The sequence below is a fragment of the Parasteatoda tepidariorum genome, chromosome 11 (genome assembly GCF_982258835.1).
Source record: "Parasteatoda tepidariorum strain Cologne lab strain chromosome 11, Ptep-v5.0, whole genome shotgun sequence".
NCBI lineage: Eukaryota > Metazoa > Arthropoda > Arachnida > Araneae > Theridiidae > Parasteatoda > Parasteatoda tepidariorum.
In genome coordinates, this window is record NC_141765.1 from 6,314,920 (window position 1) to 6,336,361 (window position 21,442).

Sequence of the window (21,442 nt, forward strand, 5' to 3'; positions counted from 1 at the left end):
GGAACTCCAGGATCGAGTAATGGGAGAAATTTGCCTTCGTGGAGGACTCTTTGATAGAGCTGGCCCGCATTTACGTTACATGGAGCGGAAGACCACGAGAACCTCCCACGGTTAGCCTGACGGCAAGGAGACTCTAACCCATGATCCGTCTACCACTGAGGATATTTCGCGTCAGCACAATGGTTGGTGCAAGCCGGATGCGGAATTCGTATCAACCGGGAATCGAACCCTCATTGGAAGACGAAATCTCTATCCCCCGAGCCTACACTATTTGAGGTCAGCCCTTCAAGCCATTAAAGTTGAGTGACAATGTGACCATTAGATTAAAAGTTATTCAGGGTGGTCCGTTTTTCTGGCGCACTGCATCCTGCAATTAGTTCGTGGGCCAAACTCATTTATCGTTCGTTCCGATACTTTGGGGGCAATTTTTTCTTTTGACAAAACGATTCAGAATGTTTTAGTATTTTTAATTTTATAAAGTTCTCCAAATATTATTTGGTCATAATTTAATAACAATCGATTTTATGACGCACTCTTTTTCTGTATGCTTTCGTACTCTCATCCAGTGAAATCGTCGAATTATTTTTTCCTCCGCCAAGCTAACCAATCACGCATTGTCTCCTCACAGTCGCTTACAGTAATGTTTGTAAGCAAATCGTTGGTTGCATTGATGATAATTTTCTCGATTTCATTTTAATCCTTTGAATTTTTTTTAAAATTTAAATAAAGGTCTCTTTTTAGAGCCAACTATATATTGATAACGCTTCATTTTCCCGCTTTACTGTTAAATATTTGATTTTCATTCCGAAATTCGAATTGTGCAGGCGGTCGCATTGCAATGCCTCTCTGACCTAATCAAAAATTCGTCTCCGATTTTAAGATACAAAAATATATACTTTGCTTGAAAATGAGAAGGAATTATTTGTCCTATTTTAATTTTAATAATATTTGCTGAGTTACAAATTTAAAGGGGATATTTATCTATAGATCCCACCGAAGAAATGAAAGTATTGTAGTTATGTTGATGAAATGTTAAAAAAATTTTTTTTTAAACAATTCTCATTACTTTATGAAGATAAAATATTAGTTCCAAAATGTTTAAAAAATCTACATATTAACGTTAATGATCCATTATTCTTAAAAAAAATATTATTTTTGTTTCACTAACAAAGGTGCTATGGTAAGTATTGTTTCAAAAGATGGTTGTTTTGATAGCTTATTTATCCAATATCTGTGATATTAAACATTTTTGTAGAGTCAAGCGCACATCTTATATTGCTTGCATTTTAATTTTACTTAAATATTACTTCTTTTTAAACTCTGAATGGCGTATAAATTTAAAATTTTTTATTAAGATGTGCTTACTCGGAAAAAAGAAAACAAAACTTTTTATGTTTTTTTTTTTTGCTCTTACAAAAAAGCTATAAAAAATACTCCTCTTAAATAAATACTACTCTTAAGCTATAAAAAAACTGTTAACTAATCTAAACTAAAAATAAATCATGAAATTTAAGGAAATTTATGTATGTTTTCTCTGTAGGATCAGCAACAAGAAATTTGACAATTTTGTATTTAATCATTGAATATTTTTTTTGAATTGAATTTGAAAGCAATAGTGTAGATTCAAAACATGATTTAAACATTTAACTTCAGATATTGGTTTAAAAAATGTGTTTAATCAATTTTCCAACTGACACTATTTCGAAAAGTAGTTAAAGAATGTCTCTACACTTAAATGTAAATAAATTATTGAATATCAAACCATAATGAAATTTCCAAATATATTAATGTCTGGAATTATATTCTCTTGCTAAATAAAAATATATTCAACAATACCTGTCTAAGGTTTTTTGGAACACTCTGTATTTGTCTTTTGCTACACTTGCAAAAACTATTTGAAATAACACTTGAAAACATTTTTTTTTCAATTAAAGCTATGAATTCTACATTCTAAATATATTTTCTCTAAATCAATATTATTATTTTCAAAATTAATGCTGTACCAAAACATTAAAATTTTAAATAATAAAATACCAAACTTTGTTAAATTGTTCAAATAAATTATTGATCAAGATAGTTCATTGCGTAAAATATCCGGTTTTTATATAGTAAAGAAAGTTTTAAAGCTTCAGTAAAAGACAGTGTACCAAGCAACAAATTAAAAAAAATATCAATTCAAATTTATTGAAAATTTTACACAAATGAAATTTTTTATTTTTGTGTCAAACTGAATTTCAAAATATTCATTTGTATAAAATGGTTTTTTAGCTTACTAAAATAAGTATCGTTTTAAAAAATAAGGGAGAAATATCTCCAGATTTTTGAAGAAAATCAGATTATTTTCTGTAGGGTAGCAGTTCTTAAAAAGTTGATGCAAATTTAAATTTTCACATAGTGGAGGAAAGATTTATATATTCTATAGAATTCAAGTTTTAAGTATTTTTACAATATTAATATAAAAAAAACCTGAAAAATAATCGCAGATGCAGTATTATAACCCTTCATATTACAACTATAACTGTCATAGTCTATGTTTTACCTTTTAATAGTAAATTATCAAATAATCATGATTTAAAATGAAAAAATAAAGATTTTAAGATCTTGAAGTAACTATAATTGTATAAAAATTTTGAAGTACATACTTATAAAAAACTGTTAAGTGTTTTAGCGCAAAAGAAGCGTGAACGTACGGGAAGCTATCGTAGCATGCAGACAACTGCTTTTGTTCTGATTGGTCCATTCATTTCCAAGTGACGTCAAATTACGCTTCTCTTCGGATATTCTAGGGCAAAATACTGAATTCGTGAAAACAAAATAGTTCCTCATTGTTTTGATAACTTTCAATTAATGGCCAGTCAGATTTTGGAGAACTTTATGAATTTATGTTTCTCAGCCAAGATTGTGTTCGATTTTGGGAGAATAAAATTGCCCCTCAAATGTCGGAACGAAAATTAGTTTAGAGCTACTTTTGAGACTTCGGCCCACGGACTAAATGTGACCCGTACAATACCAAGCATTACAGTTGTGTCTCAAATACGAAACATTGAAAGATAAACATAAATGCGGGAGACAGTATTCCTTTTCGTTTCGAAGACGAAATAAAGGTTTTAAAACTAGAATTTTTATTAAGTTGTGTATATACAATAAATGCATTTTATAATTCTGACCATGTATGTAGTACTTAATACTAGTTAACATCAAAACCAGGAAATCTAACGTTATTTTGCACAGCTTTCGAAAATTAGAAAGATGTTTTGTCTGCTTTATATAACATTAGATTCTATACAAAATAATGTTATCTAACGTTTGTCGTAACATTATGTTGCATTGATTTTGATTCTAGATAATATTAGATTCTATATTTTTCGAACGAGGAAGGCTGGTAGATATAATTTTACTTAATTACCTGTAATGTTGTGAAGAAGTTTTATACTCTCAATTATACTGAGCATTTCAAAAATAATAAATAAAATGATATTGCTGAATTATGCTTTCTTAATTTTAAATCTATTCTTAAATTTTTTGTTAGAAATGAGCCATTTTTACCAAACTCTCATATAAAATTTTTTAGTTTATAAATAATATTTTATAAAAGTTATCACTCTATTCGTCTCTCATTTTAATGTAGTCATTTGTAATTAGCTATCTTCTATCTGTGTATAAAAAATTTATAAGTTTCACCATGAATGTTGAAAGATATTCGTGTAAGAATATTAAAAAATAATCTAAAATAGAAAATAATAAAATAATGCAATATCTCTTTTAGTCATCAAATCTCTTTACATTTGTCTAGAGGACAGTGTGGGCAAATACCGTAGTATAAACTCAAATAATAACTGTAAAATCTCAAAAATTAAAAGCATTACTTTTCTATTCTACTACCTTAAACGCAATGACAACAACATACAATACAATTTTTGTTTAGAAGATGTTCTTAAGATAGAGAAAATCTTTGCTTTATGCAAAATTTATGAACAAAGAAAATTAGTTTACTTTAGCTACAAATTTAATATAAAAACAGAAAGATAAAATATTTTCCTGATTGCGTATATAACTCATCAAATTACTATGAACAATTTAGATAAAGTTTAAAATAATTCTTATATAAGTACTAATATCAGTAGCTAGAATATCAGTAGTAGAGTCGAACTTTTTCTAGCACGGCAGTATTATTTTGCATTGATCGAATGTAAAATAATATCAGCCTGATAACTTATTTCAATTGATAGTTTTCTTATCAAATTCAAAATTGCAATTTAATGCTTAAATTTATTTCTTGAGTTAATTCTTTAATACATTATTTTGAAGATGGAACAAGTTTTAATAAACGAAAGTTAGTATCCAAATAACAATGTCATTAAAGACATTTTAAAATTATTGTTCTTAAATTTCAAATATTTCAAAGCTTTAAAAATTAAATTTTTGAGTGTTTTGTAATTCTACTTTTTTTTCCTTTTTTTTAGTTTTAGAGATGTACAAGTTTAAAAATTTAAAAGAATCACCCGGAGCTGAACTAAATTACAATAAAATATTTCTATTTTGAAATAGTTTTAGTTTCTCTTCGTAGCGCCATCTACATGACTATCGAGAAAAGAAAATGTATAGTTGAAAATAAAAGATTTATTATTATATCAGTTATTATTTATTAAGATTTACTAAAACTATTTGTTATTTACGTTTTTCAAATCATCTAACATGAAAACAATTATTATATTATTAAATAATTAAAATCATCATAGTGCATAATGATTATTACTTTTTTTTTAATTTTTAGGACATCATTTGTTTTTGAAATATATTAACATTTAAACAAGTTGAACAATAAAGTAAATTTCATTCACTATACTTATTAATATTTTATTTTAACATTAAGAAAATTTCAATAATTTTATCATATAATTCCCATAAATATGCAACATATCGAAGTTTCGAACATTTTTGGGGATTAGTTCATCAGATTTAATTTCACAGAATGTTTTTTTTTTAGAATTTCAATTTAAATTCTCCATCCAAAATCAACTGTTTTCTCTATTTCAAAAATTACTTTTCACTTTATTTCGAAATCAAATTCTAATAATCTTGAACATTATTAATCTTTCGTAATTTTTTTCAAAATCTTACTTTTCCCAGTTTAAAGAATTTTCAGAAATTATATTATCCAGTCCATATGATCATATTATAATATTTTTAGTTTTTTAAAGAATTTCTAACTGAAATATATTGCCTTTTCATTTAAAAATCTCTTAATTTAAAAATATAAAAAATAGACAAGTTTCTAAATTCAAATTTAAAAAATGTAATTTTTTTTTTGTCTTAAATGGCCATATCCCACAGCTGTCAGGTAGTAATTTTGAAAGAATGAAGTTATGGTTATACAGAGCCAATAATACGTGCCAATGATTTTTTCTTCCAATTTTGGCTGATCCTCCCATGCCACTTCGCGATCTGACCTGCCAATTCCCGAAATCAAGAAAGGATCGGACATTGGCCAGCCAATTTACAGCCTTCTTAGCCCTTTCGCGATTTGGCCGTAACATGTTACGGCAATATATATATATATATATATATATATATATATATATATATATATATATATATATATATATATATATATATATATATATATATATATATATATATATATATATATATATATATATATATATATATATATATATATATATATATATATATATATATATACACAGAGTTTAAGATGCATTTTTTAACTCAATAGCAAGCAAAATTATTGATAATGATGCTTATTTTGAAATCATTAATGATAAAATATTTTTGTTATAGAGTCATATTCAAGGATTGACAGGAAATATATCTTTTGATGAACTAGGGTATAGAACAAATTTTTCAATTGATATCGTGGAAATGACTGTAAATAGTGAAATGGTGAAAGTAAGTTGATAGTTTAAAAATGCTTTCTCATATCATTTGTGTAGATCATATATTTTTACTTATAAGTGGAAATAATAATGATGATAACGCAAATTAGTCCTTTCTTACATTGTATTAATATTGTCAAAGCAAATATATCAGTGCAATAATGGGATATCAGTCAAATATATCTATATTTATTTTTTTTAAATGAAAGCTTTCTTATAGTTTTTTAATTATTTTATAAATTTTTCTTAATCTTAGAAACTTGTGACTACCATGATTCTGCTAAAACATTCTAAGGCTTTATTCTAAATTAATGTAATTTATCAGAGAAACGATACATTGAAAATGCAAAAATAACAATAACAACACGGTATTAATATATCTAAGCTTAAGTAACAATAATTTTTTGTTATGATTAATAAATATGTGCTTGCATACTTTTGTTTTACTTTCCTTCTATATTATTTTACTCAAATACAAATCTACTAGATCTACAACAACTTTCACCTTAATTGCTATGAAATATCTAATAGTTAGTATTAATTAGAAAAAAATGCCTAAAAATATATAAACAATTTTCCTTCAATTTAAAAAAATATCAAGATTTGTGTTTAGTAAAAAACTTAAACTGAAGAGCTTTAATTCTCAAATATTATTTTAAATTTTTATATTATTCTAATACTAAATTATTTAATTTTAAAGTGTAAGCTATATAATTTTATTCTAATACATGTCTACTACGACTATAAAGGTATTTAATTTTAATTGTTAAGAAATATATAATAGTATCAACGTAAAAAAATTTAATTAGCTTTCATATAACTTTTTAAATAGCAAAATTTAGATTTATTAAATTGGCATAACTTAAGTTTTGTAATTCTCAAGATCACAAAATTATCTACTGTTTACGTCGTTAAAAACATAAATAATTGAAATGATTCAATAAAAGTAAAATTAAATAAAAATAAACGTTTCTTATAAAATTTACTTGATTTGAGTTGTTAACCCTTTTGAAGACCGTGGTAAGTATACTTACCACCACGTTTTTCCACTTTTAATTTAGGTTTCCATTTTTTAATAACTTCAGCTTTCTTGAAGTGAGTTTGAATAAAATTGGTAACCATTTGTCACTTTTTAAAAAACGTATAAAAGTTATAAAATACATAATTCCTTTTGAAGTTTGTGGCATTTAAGGAATTTATTTTATAAATAAAGAAAAATAAAAGACAGTAAGTTCCTAATAGGTCATGTTAAATATATTTCCCACCAAAAAAAATGGCATTTTTATAAACTAAATGAGTTTTTTTTTTTTTTTTTTATATCAACTACTGTTCTTAAAACAATTTCAATTCCAAAAATACTTTAATTTACCTTCACTAGAAATAAAGGGCCCGTTAAAGGGTTAAATGGAGCTTAAAATTTCCTTACTGAACAAAGAAAAACAGTGCCTTTATTCCCAAGAGTAAGAGTAGGAATGCCATATATACAAGTGAACAAGCAAGATGAAAAGCTTATTGATCATTTCGCATTAAAAGCAATAGATGGCGTCACAAGTCCACTTGTAATACTCCTTTGCAAAATTAATACACCTGTATAGAAGCATTTCTGGACAAAAGAAAATATTTTATGAGAGCGGTTATGTGACAGGAAGAACGTTAGCAGCGGTACGTGAAAAGAGAAATGACACAAAATAAATTACTTTCTTTTAGCAATAAAAAAAAAAAGCGGAAACACAGCCAGAGGACTGATTTTTCTTTTCATACAGTGATTTATGAACTGGAAAAGCTAAGTTTTTCGTGTGGTTATTATTTCAAATTTTTCTTGATCCTGCTGAGTTGTTTAAGGTTTAATGAAAAATCGTTTGAAATTAATGACTCATTTCATGCACGTTTCGTAGAATGAAACTAGCAAAAAATAAAGACAATGATTTTTTATAGAATCATCTAGCGTGAGCGTATATGAGTTTCCGGATTTTTTAATTTGTATAATTAGGCAGCTTTCAGCGGGATCTGGAAAAATATAATTTATGTTAGCCATATTTTACTAAAAATTAACTTGATCATTGAATATTCCGCTTAATTTTACAGCTTGTTTCTGTATTTTAAATTAATAGAAAAAAAACTTTTTTTTGATTTAAAGTATTTTTTTCAAGCAATTTTTATCATAATCATTTGGCATAAAAAATCAACTTGTGAAGATGAAAGTACAGAGCTCAAGAGAATGACCCTTAAAAATACAAAATTTGCATTAAGCTGATTTAAAAAAAAAAAAAAAAAAGATCTAGATTTATTTATTTATTTACTTTTTTTTTTCACTTTTTAAACAAGTCATAAACATCAATCGCACATTATCTAAATTTTTGTTTTTTATACAATCAATATTTTTTATCACCTCACTTATAAATATTAATTCCATAAAATTGTGCCAGATGTAACGTAGGAATTCTTTTTGTGTTGTATTAACCCTTTATAGGTTTTTTTTTTTTTTTTTTTTTTTTTTTAAACTTAGAAGGGCGGTAAAATTTTTCAAATTCTGCATAGCATAAGGAATTGGTTATAAACTTAAACTTCTGTACTTATAAAATAACTGAAATTATAAATTATGTATTAATAATTACATATAAACTCGATAAGAAATAATGAAATAAACGAACGCATACCGTACTAGAGAGAAAAACCTCCCCGGTGTTGATCTATCTTCTTAACTGCCTGCTAAACTTTGCTGTTACCCACATTTATGTAAAATAGATAGCCCATCATTTCTACTTTTATTTTTAAGCAGATGGTTGTACAGCGTGCCAAAGAGAAAGGACCATCCTGAATAACTTTTGATCCAATGATCGGATCTTCACGTTCTAGGACACAATCTGGCTCGAGGGGATGACTTCAAATGTACTAATTAGTTAGAGCAGACAATATTTTAACTCACAAAATCAGACGCAAGACGGATTTTCTGAGAATAAACATAAATTTATTGGACGGATTCGAATTTCTGACCCCAAAAATATAGGAGGTAGCCGCAATTTGGAAAATATTGTCCCAATCGTTTGGCCAAGAGAGCCCTCTAAAGTTTGGACCGTTTAATGTTAATTTACATTTTCTCAATTTGCCTCGAGAACTTTTTAAGTGAATTAAAAAAAATTTGTGAGCAATTATGAAATTCGTTGATCCAAAGATAATTAGTTAGAGCAGTGTAATTCCATGCAAAAAATAGATAAGAAAGTCAAATATTTAAATAATTCAAAAAAGTCAGATATTTCAAATTCGATTTTCCAAGAACTATCTGACCGATTTTGCTCAAATTTTGTATTTTGCCTTGAAAAATTATATTCTTTAAAATGATGCAAAAATTTGTATATCTTTACTATTCAAAATTGTTTCGACCATTATTGAATAAAACAATATATATTCACCTAATTTTTTTTTCTTCTTGGAATTATCTTTAGATTAACGAATTTTATAATTGTGTGCAAAAACGTTCTCGAGAGATAGCGAACTACTCAGAAAGCAAAATTAACATTAAGTGGTTCAAACTTTGGAGCGCTCTCCTCACCCAACTCTATATTTTCTAGATTGCGGCTATCTTTTGTATTTTGGGAGTAAGAAATTGGAATCCGTCGAAAAAAATTTATGTTTATTCAGAGAAAGTACTCTTTCATGTCTGATTTCGTGACTTAAAATATCGTCTGCACTTATTAATTAGCTAATTTGAGGTCATCCTATCGAGTCATTAAGATTGAGTCCTAGAACGTGAACAGCCGATCATTAGAACAAAAGTTACTGTAGTGTGCGGACATCTTCGCCAGAGGGCACTTCGCACACTCACCTCCGAAAAAAGTAATTAATAAAAGAGGGAGAGAAGCATTCTCGTGACTGACTTGCGAAGTCAGATAAGATCATGTCACTAATTTACCTTTTCTTTTTATATTATTTTTATATATGTTAATAATAAACAGTGTTGTCTATATAAGTGATAGTTATTTATGAGAACCAACCACATAATATTCATGAAGGAATATTACATTGGCGCAGTAGGCGCCAGGATACGAACTGAATCATGTGAGTAACTTTTTTTCATATATTTATGGAAAATGGCTTTCCTAGCGAAAGGTAGGAAAGAGGATTTGCAGTTTATTGCTGCTGAATTGGGTGTTGAGAACACCCAAGATTTAAAACTTTATGAGTTAAAAACAGCGATTATTCAGAACACTAATTACGAAGAACATTTTGTTAGAGAAATGTTATCTTCAATAATCGATAGACGAAAAGAAGAAAATGAAGAAATGAAACGAAAAGAAAATATGGAGTTAGAATTGCGAAAAGCTACTTTAGAAGCAGAAAAGGCGAAGCTCGATTTGGAATCCCAGTTAGAACGCGAGAAAATAATTTTAGAGAAAACAAAACTTGAGAAAGAATCACTTTTGGAATTAGAGCGTATTAATTTAGAGAAAGTTAAATTAGAGAGTACGCTTAAGAACCCAAATAGTGTAATGATCTCCGAAAATATAAATATAAATTCAGTCGAGAATTTCATACATAGCGTTCGCACTTTAACTCTGCCGATTCCTAAGAGAACAGAAGGGTGGGATTTATTTTTTTCATCCCTAGAGAGAGCTTTTAATACAAAAAAGGTACCCGAAGAATTAAAGGAAGAAATTTTGTTAAATTTAATGGGGGAGAAAGCTGCCAATATTTTGATTTACATTAAGGATGAGGATATAAAGGATTATCAAAAAATAGAAGACACTATTCTTAGAGAATTTGAACCAACGCCGGGAGCATGTTTGCTAAATTTTCAGAGAGCAAAACGTTTACCGAATGAAACCCATGTCCAATTTGCGTCACGTTTGGCTACCGGTTTTGAGCAGTATTGCAAATTGCGAAACGTTTCTGATTTCGAAACATTAAAAGAACTAATAGTTAGTGACAAATTATATCAATCACTCGATCAGGAAACCGCGACGCACATAAACATAAAACAGGAAAGAAATTGGTTTAAGCCTTTGATTTTGGGTAAGGAGTGCGATTTATATTTTACATCAAAAAATAAATCTTTTTACGAAGTGCATTCACCTAACGCTAGATGTATCACAAACGAATATAATTCGCGAGACGAAAGGAAAAATATTCCTCCTCAAAAGCGGAGAGAGGAATTGAAATTAAAAGAAAATAAAATAAACAAAAAACTAGAATGTTACATATGCGGAGAAAATCATTTAGCAAAACATTGTGGGAATAAATATTCGAAAATGAAAGTTAAAGAAAATGCTGTCATTGCAAAAATCTCCTCCGAACATTTTTATCCATCTGTTGACCTTCACCCTTTGAAGTATGTATCAGTGCACGTGGGAGGGGGGAAGGAATTGAAATGTGTAATAGTTTCTGGAACTCAAATTTTTGTTTGTAATTCGAATTTGATTCCTGGCGCCGCTGATGAGGAATATGGAAAGATTATTTTGAGTTCGGCGTTTGGTGAGCATGTTGAGGCTAAGTTAATAAAAACAAGGGTCTCATTGAATAGAGATTCGGCATTAAATTATCCCGTAGAATGCATAATTGCACTGACAGATAAATTAAATGTAGATGCGTTGATACCACCGTTTTTGTATGAGAAACTGATTTCGTCAGACTTGGAGAGTTCTTGCGAGGGGGAAAGCAGTGAAAATCGGTGCGTATTGCAAAAAGAATCAGCACACGTGTTATTACAACAAATTAATGAAAAGGATATTTTGTCAGAGGGGGAGGAGAGCGGTTGCTCATTGAGTGGGAGTGAGACGAATATTTTAAATGAAGATTCTAAATTTTTTTCGGATTATTATAAATTAAAAGAAGAGCAAACTAATTGTATTTCATTAGAGAAAGTTCGCGCGGAATTAAAACAAAACAAAGGCAATTTTATTTTAATGGATGGATTAATTTACCATAAGGATAAAATTCTTAATGAATCAGTTATACAGTTAGTTTTACCAAAATGTAGGCAAAATAAAGTTTTAAAATTGGCACACGAATCCGTTTTTGGGGGTCATATGGGGGTTAGGAAAACAAAAGAGCGAATAAAATATAGTTTTTACTGGCCGAATATGAGGAAAGATATAACGGAATTTGTCCAAACTTGTGAAGGGTACCAACTTAGAAAAACTGAGAAAATTGGCGATAGAGCGCCCATAACTCCTGTGGTTCGTCCCGAACTTCCTTTCGAAATTGTGAATGTGGATGTCATTGGTCCTATAGACCCACCATCTAGCAGAGGACACAAATATGTACTTTGTCTTGTTGATCAAAATACTCGCTGGCCTGAAGCTGTGCCGTTGAAATCGCTATCTGCTAAAACAACTTGCGATGCTTTACTTACAATTTTTACAAGAACTGGTATACCCAACGTTATAGCTATTGATCAGGGGACTAATTTTAAGTCTGCCCTAACTCAAGAATTTCAGAAGCGTATTGGTTCGAGTCCCAGATTCTCCTGTCCGGGTTATGCTGCTGCGAATGGACTAGTGGAAAGGTGGAACCGAGTACTAAAGGATATGTTGCATCACGTAATACGTGAAGATCCAAGAGGTTGGGACCTGCAACTCCCGTTTCTGTTATTCTCGTACCGAGAGGTTCCAAACACCACTACTGGGGTATCTCCTTTCAAGCTACTCTATGGTAGAGAGGCCCGAGGTCCATTTTCTATCCTTAAATCATCTTGGTCTGGTGAAATTAGAATCCCTACCACTTTGTCTCAGTCAGCTGTTGACTATCTTCAAGAACTGAAAGTCAGACTGGAAAAGGCTGCTGAAAGTGCCTCATTGATGGCTGCTGACAAACAGAAAGCTTACAGTGACTATTTTAATAAAAGATCTTCAGTACGAAGTTTTAGTGTCGGTGAACATGTAGTACTTTTAATCCCTGATTCTGCCGATAAAATATATGCCCGATGGACTGGTCCAGGTGAAATTGTCAAGCACTGTTCCCCACATTCTTACATGGTAAAATTACCAGATGGGAGAGTGAAACAAGTGCATGTAAACAAGATAAGGAGATTTCATGCTAGAGTTAATTCAATTGGTGTGATATTTGAAAATGAGGACGAATTTGGTGAAATTATTACAGTACCTGAAACGAACATTGGAAAAGTTATGTTTGATTCACAATTGGACTTAGAACATTTGAGTGATGATCAGAAAAGAAAATTAATTTCTTTGCTGAGTAAACATCAAGAACTTATGACTGGAAAATTAAAGAAAGCAAATGTTAAAGAGCATAAGATTCGACTCATACCTAACAGTGAGAGGAAGAGGCCTTATATATACCGTATTCCGGATGCTTTGAAAGGAAAAGTAGATGAACAGATAGAAGAGCTTTTAGATGCTGGTTTAATAGAAGAGAGTTCAGCTGAAATTGCTTATCCAGTGGTGTGCGTTAGTAAAAAAGATGGAGGGATGCGGATGTGCATCGACTATCGAGCGTTGAATGCTGTGGTTGAATGCTATAACGGACGATTTTCCTATGGAAGATACTACTGAGTTAATACATACTATAGGGAAAGCTAATGTAATCTCACACCTAGATCTGCTAAAAGGTTACTATGCTATTCCCATGGAGGAAGCAAGTTACGATTTAACTTACTTTAAAACTCACAATTCTCAGTACAGATTTCGAGTTATGCCGTTTGGACTCCGGAATGCTGCAGCAACGTTTCAGAGAGTCATGAACAAGGCCCTAGCACCATTTAAAAGGTTTTCACGAGCATATATAGACGATATTGGTATATTTTCTAATAGTTTTGAGAAACATCTAGTACATCTGGAGTTGATTCTGAAAAGATTAGAAGAACTCAATTTCACTGTTAACCTGAATAAATGTTCTTTTGCTAAACCAAGTATCAAGTTTTTGGGACATATCATTGGTTCGGGTGAACTCCAGCCCGATACAGAAAAAGTTCGAGTCATTCAACAACTTCCAAGACCAAATACTAAGAAAGAATTGAGAAGTGTACTTGGATTATGTGGTTTTTACCGAGATTATATTCCGAAATATGCTGAATTAGTGTATCCTCTAACAGAATTGACAAAAAAGCGAGTGCCGGAAGAAATTCCCTGGAGTGAGGTGCATGACTCTGTGTTCTCACGTCTCAAACGAGCCCTTGTAGAAGCCCCATCACTTTACACACCAGTGCCCGGTAATCCTTACATTATTTACTCAGGTGCATCACAGATTGGAATAGGAGCCTGTCTTTCTCAGCGAATAGGAGATAAAACTTTCCCAGTGTCTTACGCTAGTCATAAATTGACCAAAACACAACAAGCCTGGTCAACTATAGAACGAGAAGCTTACGCATTGTGTGGTCATTAACGAAATTTGAGTCGTTGATATTTGACTCTGAAGTAGAATTTTACACTGACCACAACCCCTTACAGTATTTAACGAAGTGTGCTCCTCAGTCATCTCGGTTACAGCGATGGGTGTTCGCTCTTCAAAAGTATAATATAATTTTGAAACATTGGCCTGGTTCCAAAATGCCGCATGCGGATGCATTATCTCGTCTGTTTCCAAATACTCTGACTTAAATATTGACTGTTCACATTTTGATAATTTAAAGTTTTTTTTTTGATTTATATATTATTTTGATTTTATAAGCAAGTTATAAATTTTAATAGTTTAATGCTACGTTATGTTAAATAATTGAGTGCATTACCTGATTATTGAAAATGTTTTATTATTTGAATTTAAATACATTATTTGCATTATTTGAAATATTCATTAATATTAGTGATGAATGTTAATTGTCATTTTAGTTTATATATTTACGATATGGTTGTTTACTATCAATTTATATGTTTTGTCAGATTAAGTATCAAGGGAGATACTTCAATCTTGCGTGGGGGGTGTAGTGTGCGGACATCTTCGCCAGAGGGCGCTTCGCACACTCACCTCCGAAAAAAGTAATTAATAAAAGAGGGAGAGAAGCATTCTCGTGACTGACTTGCGAAGTCAGATAAGATCATGTCACTAATTTACCTTTTCTTTTTATATTATTTTTATATATGTTAATAATAAACAGTGTTGTCTATATAAGTGATAGTTATTTATGAGAACCAACCACATAATATTCATGAAGGAATATTACAGTTACTCAAGTCGGTCTGCTTATTTAATTTTTATTTATTTTATTATTATTATTATTATTTTGCGCACTGTACAAATCAAAGGTGGGGAAAATAGCTCTCGTCAACATTTAAAATTAATGAAATGGAAAGAAAGTACTTTCCTTCCTCCTTATAAAGGGTTAAAAGTCCGGTTGGTAGGGCACTGGGCCCATGTCCAAGTGGCAGTTGGTTCGATCCCCGTGTAGTAAATGATGCACGTTAAATCCGTCCAGTCGCAAAACTCTCCCATAACACCTCTGGGGGTTTTCATTCAGGAGTCTTAACATCTTGAACAGTCAATTAATTTACAAAGTATTTTGCTTTCTAATTTAGGCAGTATAAAGTTTTATTTTACTTATTTATTTGTTTTTATTTCATCAAGGTAATTTTTGGTGGAAGTAAAATTTCAATGTAACAACCTGTACCATTTAATGATGGCTTAGATCTAAGAGAAAATCTGAGATGCATTCGAAATACTTCTTTTTTTTATTTTTGGCAAGGAAAATATTTGCGTAGTTACAATTTAACAACTAATTGACCTCGTACTAATGCATTACATTTAGAATGTCCAAGATTTTGATTTGAAAATTTATTGAAACTCTAAGGAAATATCTCACAATGATGTTTATAGAATATATTTATAGATATAATATATTTTCTTCACTACGTGTAATTACTTTATTTGAATTTGCAGACAAATATTATACCTAACTGAATGGTGCTACAATCAACTAAATTTAAAATATTTTATCGAAAATCAATAAAAAAAATTTAATTAGGCAAAACAATACAATATATTTCAACCAATAAATTTATTATGAACCCATTTCCAACATTAAAATTATTCCAAATATCTTGGTTTTCATCTCCATCCACTATTTAAACTGTGTTATTTTTATCAACAAAAAAAAATCTGCTTGCGCAACAATGTAAGTTTATATCTCAGTTAGTTTAAGCAAAGAATTTTACATAAACTATTATTTAAATACCAATGTGAGTTACTTCGTATATATGTTTCCGCTGTTGTGTAAATATCAGTTATTTTGCAGATTATCAGTACTTTTTTGTAAGCGTAAATTAACAAATTATTTGTTTGTTTCTTATCTATGAAATCAAATTTCTTCAATCAAACAATCAACACATTAGTTGATAGAATCAATCATCAGTTACTTTAAAAACTATAATGCAAGGAATTAAATGGCTTAAAATATTCTTAAAATTAAAGAAATTAACATATCAATTATGTATCTACAGTATCAAGTTAATAAATACAATCAAATACTCAACATATATGCTTTCTTTCAGAATTTAAAATGTATTTTTAGCTCTAGAATTCAAAAAATACAATTTCATTAAATTGAATTAAGTACTTTGAAATCACACAGTGTTATGTAATTACATCCTATAACATGGAAACCGTATCAAAAAGAAACATAAAAGTTAGGGAAATATACACATTATAATTAATTAGTCAGAAAAATGTTCAAACTAGAAGACTGAAATTAATATTTAAGCATTATCGAAACCTGTCAAATCATTAACAAGGAAGGTGAAAGTAAAACACATAAAACACACGCACTATTGAAAACAGGTGAGAGAAAGTGAAACGGGATAATTAGATTTACCTTCACGTTTGTTCAGACAATCAATCTAGCTTTGTTCCCTTTTCACCAGCCCCAATAGTGATTCATCAGATTTTGATAGCGTTTTTATTTTTTTCTCTTAAATATGGATCTGAGAACTCTGGCGTGTCTATTGAAAGATTTTCTTTCCAAAAGGTTTTCAAAAATTTATATTAAGGAAGTTGAGAATTAAAAAACCGGTAGCCCTTATGATATTTAATTACTAGATACTATACTGTAATCGACGGAACTTAGTTTTAACCTAAGAATCTTTAGTCTTTTATCTAACTAACACTTTTTAACACTAGAAAGACTGAAACACCTATATTGCCTAAAAGCAGTCCAGATGACTGCATTGTGAAAGAATAACTAATGTATAAAGAAATTTGTTTAAAATTAATTTTTAATATTTTTGATATTATTTTCAGTTATATAGCAAGTTATTAGTAAATATTGACGGTAAAAAATTACATGCTGTGCAAAAAGTCTCAAATTTCTAAGAAATTGTGTCATCATTGTTTTTCTAATTGAAATCAAAAGGTAGTCAAAATGACTGACTTGGGCAATGTAGTGTTAAAGAATTTCTCGACAAATTTTTTAATGATATTTTATGAAATAAATTTTTACTGATTGATTTTTCATTTGATAATAAACTATAGTTTCATTTGAAATGAATAATTTTATTGTCCGACAAATTCTTTTCAGATAGCTGAGTGATCAAGTAGACATGGAATAATAATAAATTTTTGCTGGTTCATTTTTTTCATTCAGCAATAAATTACAATTTTGTTTAAAAGGAATAATTTTATTGTTCGACAAATTCTTTTCAGATTGCTGAGTGGTCAGATAGACATAGATTAATAATGGTGCCTCCAATGCGAAAAAGAGTTCCTGAAACTCACGTTATTTTTGAAAACAAAACATATATAGTCACAAGTATTCTGGTAAGTTTTATAGTAAAACGTTAATTATAATTTTAAGTTTTATTAAAAATTCTACTTATAGCTTTGAGCCTATTTAATGAATAAAGTATATTGAATTGCATTTTTCCAGATTATTTTCCCCAATTATTGTATTTTGCGATTTATTGTTTTCATGGTAAATGGCTTTAAGGTAATTTACTCTTAAGCTTCTCAGCTTTTCTTTAAAAAAATAAAGTAAAAACAAAATAAAATAAATAATTTAAAAAAAGTTTCTATTTTTTTTTCAAGACTTAAAAGAATTTTATTTATTTATTTGTTTTATTTTGTATTTCAAAATAACTCTATAAGGGAGTGATACAAACGCTTCTTTAACATACTTTGATAAAAACTATTACCTTCCGGAGAAAAAGTAATATATTAAACACATAGCTTAAAAATTTAAAAAAATAAAATTTCTTTTCTATTGTATAAGTTGTAAAGCTATTGACTGGACATTAGAGACCGGATAACTTTTGTTTATCCGTTCTCGGGTGTAATTAATAATCGTTCACTTTTTTTTATTAAAAATAATACTAAAAATATAAATATAAAACTTGTTTCTTGTATTTTTAAGCCGAATTTCGAAAAAAATATTACTTACAACTTCTGTGCGAGTTAAAAAAAAACATTTTTTAAATAATTGTAAAAGAATTTTTAAACATGATTGTCACAGAAAGCACACAATTTTTTTTCTCAGAAACCTCTTTTTTTTTAAATAAAAAGACATTTAGTACATAGTCGGCATTTCAGTGCGAAACTTTCGCATTTTTTTCTCGTCGATGCTGTTTTTATAATTATAATTATAAAAAGGAGATAGTTTTGAGCTTATAGTATAATTTCTAATTTTCAATTTCTTCTCAATTATTTCTTAAAAGTAGAAGAGTAACAAATTTTCTCTTCTATGAACACCAAAAATGGTGAACATTAAGTGTTTTAATACACAAAACCCGAGAAGAGTTCCTGGTGTAATGAAATACCTAGCATGCTCTTTTAAATAACTAAATATCCATGTTTGTTATTCAGTTTAACTTCAATTTATAATTAACCCCTTAACAGTGAAATAGATTTCAGAAAAATAGATCAAAAATGGAAAATTATTTTGACTCTTTAATTCTGTTCTTTATATTATTATAAAATGGTTTTTAATTACAAAAATAAAATTTTAAATGCAATAACTACTGCATTTATAATTTTACATAGACATAAAAAGTAATGGATTATACACACATATTATTCAATTAGAGCATATTAAACAAAATTTTGAAGCTAAATAAAATATTACTAGTATAATATCATACAAAAAACACAAAAATATGATTTTGAATACAAAAATGTTACAAATCTTTCACAGTGTGGTACATCCCAAAGCCCACATCACAAATAATGCACGTAGTAGTTGACCAAACTGGATTCGGGCGACACTGGAAAGGATTTAAAGTAATATAGGATACAGAAAAGAAAATCAGTAAAGTTACTTTTACTATAAAGCAAAAATCATAAATTCAGGATGCATATATACAATATTTCTTAAAACAAAATTCGTTTGTTAATCCAACACACCCATAGCACAAACAGAATATTATTATGAATTCAGACAAAACCGAGGAGAATAGAAGTTAAATATTAAAAAAAAACATTTAACACTACTGACAAAAATGTGTAAATCTTCTAGAAACAAAAATATTTTTTTACAACTAAAAACATACATCATTTTCATACTAAAAACATACATCAATTAGTAAAGAAAATTGAATAACCAATATAACCAGTTTATCAATTTAATCAGTTTATCAATTCTAGGTTATCGTGGCTGTCAAATTCCCAAATGAACTTCATTATGAACTTCTTAATAAACTATGAACTTCATTCTCTTTCTACGCAGGGTAAAAACTTATTAGTTTCAGTTAAAAAAATTTTGATTACTTAAATTCGGGTTAGATTTAAAATTACAGAATTAAGCGTAAAACAATTACATGCTGAACAATTGCTCAACACTGGTGATGAATTAAATTATACTAAAATAAATTTATTACGGTTTAAATGCCAGTTTGAAAACTGTATCGTATAGAGAATAAATGCCAAAGTTTTGAAACTATTTGAGCCACAATGACTTAGTGGTTTGAACACTGAACTGTCATTCTGAAGGTCTAGGGTTCGATCCCCAGCCATGACTGTTAACCCACCCAGATGCAGACCAATTGGTGCAACCTTGTCCGGAAAGGGATTTTGAGCGCAATGGTGACCACAAAGCCACGATTATGCATTTGGTTATGAAATTATGAGGCCCAAACCTTTGGGACCCCTTACGAGTATGATAAACTTCTTTTATTAAAAAAATTATTTTAGCATAAAAAAGTACGCTGATGAAGAGCAAATAATAAAAAAATAAAATCTAACTAATTAATGAAATACTTTCCTGACAACCTTTTGATAATATGTTTAAATGTTCAACATTTTAAAAGACTATAATTTATACTTTTTTTTAATCGAATTTTCTTTTGCAGAGCTAAGTTTGTTATAACAGTTTTAAAGATTTGGAAAACGCACAAAGTATTTATGGCTTGATCATTATATTGCAAACTAACATATTTAAGGTTAAGTCTTAAAATTAATTAATTTCCATTAACATTGAAATTTCGGGAATATAAATTAGCATTAATGAAGCGTTTCTCATATTCAAAATATTTAGAGTTAATTTTTCCGACGGTAAAGTTTTACCCGTTGTATCAAATTGTTCTTTTTATTTAATAGATCAGAAAGGAATAAATGAAGCTTGAAAAACTTTGAAGATCAGGAGACTTCTCTACGCAATTTAAGTGACATTCTTTTACTAATGCAATATTTTACTTTCTTCTGTTATAAGGAAGTTTCCGAAACTTCATTATGAAATTATTCACGCTTAATTAAAATATCTGCGCACCCTACTTTAGCGAGTAATATTATTTCTCATGAAAGTGTGAAATAAAAAAATCAATTTTTCCACATCACTGCTTTTCATTAAGGAAATTACTATCATACATGGTATAGATAAAAAAACCGGTAGTTTATTGATAGTCTTACTTGATCCTCCAACGAATGCAAAAGTTGCAAAAACATTTGAATCAATAAACGGCAGAAAAAGAATTTTAAAGGACTGTTGATTGAATATTAGGAAATATGCTGGGTGATTTTCTTATAAGACTTCATCACTCGAACCATAATCTCACAGAGAGATTCTAGTTAACCACAGTCAGCTATAATATTTAACAAAATTCATTTATTTTTCAAAGATTCTTTTTATTGTGGAAAGAAATTCTTCTTATTTCTATTTCTATTGTAGCTACAACTCTGAATATTTCTGAATTTTCATGGAATGTCCCCACCAGCCGAATGCTTCCTATGTTGTAAATGGGTCACACAGTCCTCCTTGTTCCCCCCAAAAATTATACCTCTGGTGTTACTGATTTGAAGATTGTTCGTTCAGATCAAAATTTCGATGAATAAATAGCTGTATGCTCGGGTTATGAAGAGCATGTGACAGAAGTCGTATTTTTGGCCATAGATGGAGCCACTAATGTTCAAGAAATGCACCCTCTGTCTTAAATTCACTTTATTTCACCAATTAGGGCATGCTGATATTGGCAAGTGGCATTAGAAATAACATTTCCATTTAAATTATTTTATTTACAGCATTATTAATAGTGTGAAACTTCGTTAGTTTCTGAATGGTCATTAATTTTACAAAAAATTACATTTTCTTATAAGTTATATGCTAAAATATCAGGGTATCTAAGACAGTAATGTCTGATACAACACCTTCATCTTAATTATAATTATTCAAATAATTATCA

At 29.2% G+C, this 21,442-nt stretch overlaps 1 protein-coding gene across 4 annotated transcripts in view; it reads left to right on the forward strand.

Annotated features, from left to right (window-relative positions):
* LOC122270917 (glutamate receptor 1) overlaps positions 1–21,442 on the forward strand; it is a 573,804-nt gene that overhangs the window by 408,436 nt on the left and 143,926 nt on the right. For all 4 annotated transcript variants that reach the window (XM_087154568.1, XM_087154569.1, XM_087154570.1 and 1 more), the window contains 2 exons: positions 5,803–5,910; positions 17,481–17,594. In XM_087154568.1, the coding sequence (XP_087010694.1) occupies positions 5,803–5,910; positions 17,481–17,594 (222 nt within the window). The remainder of the gene's footprint in view (positions 1–5,802; positions 5,911–17,480; positions 17,595–21,442) is intronic.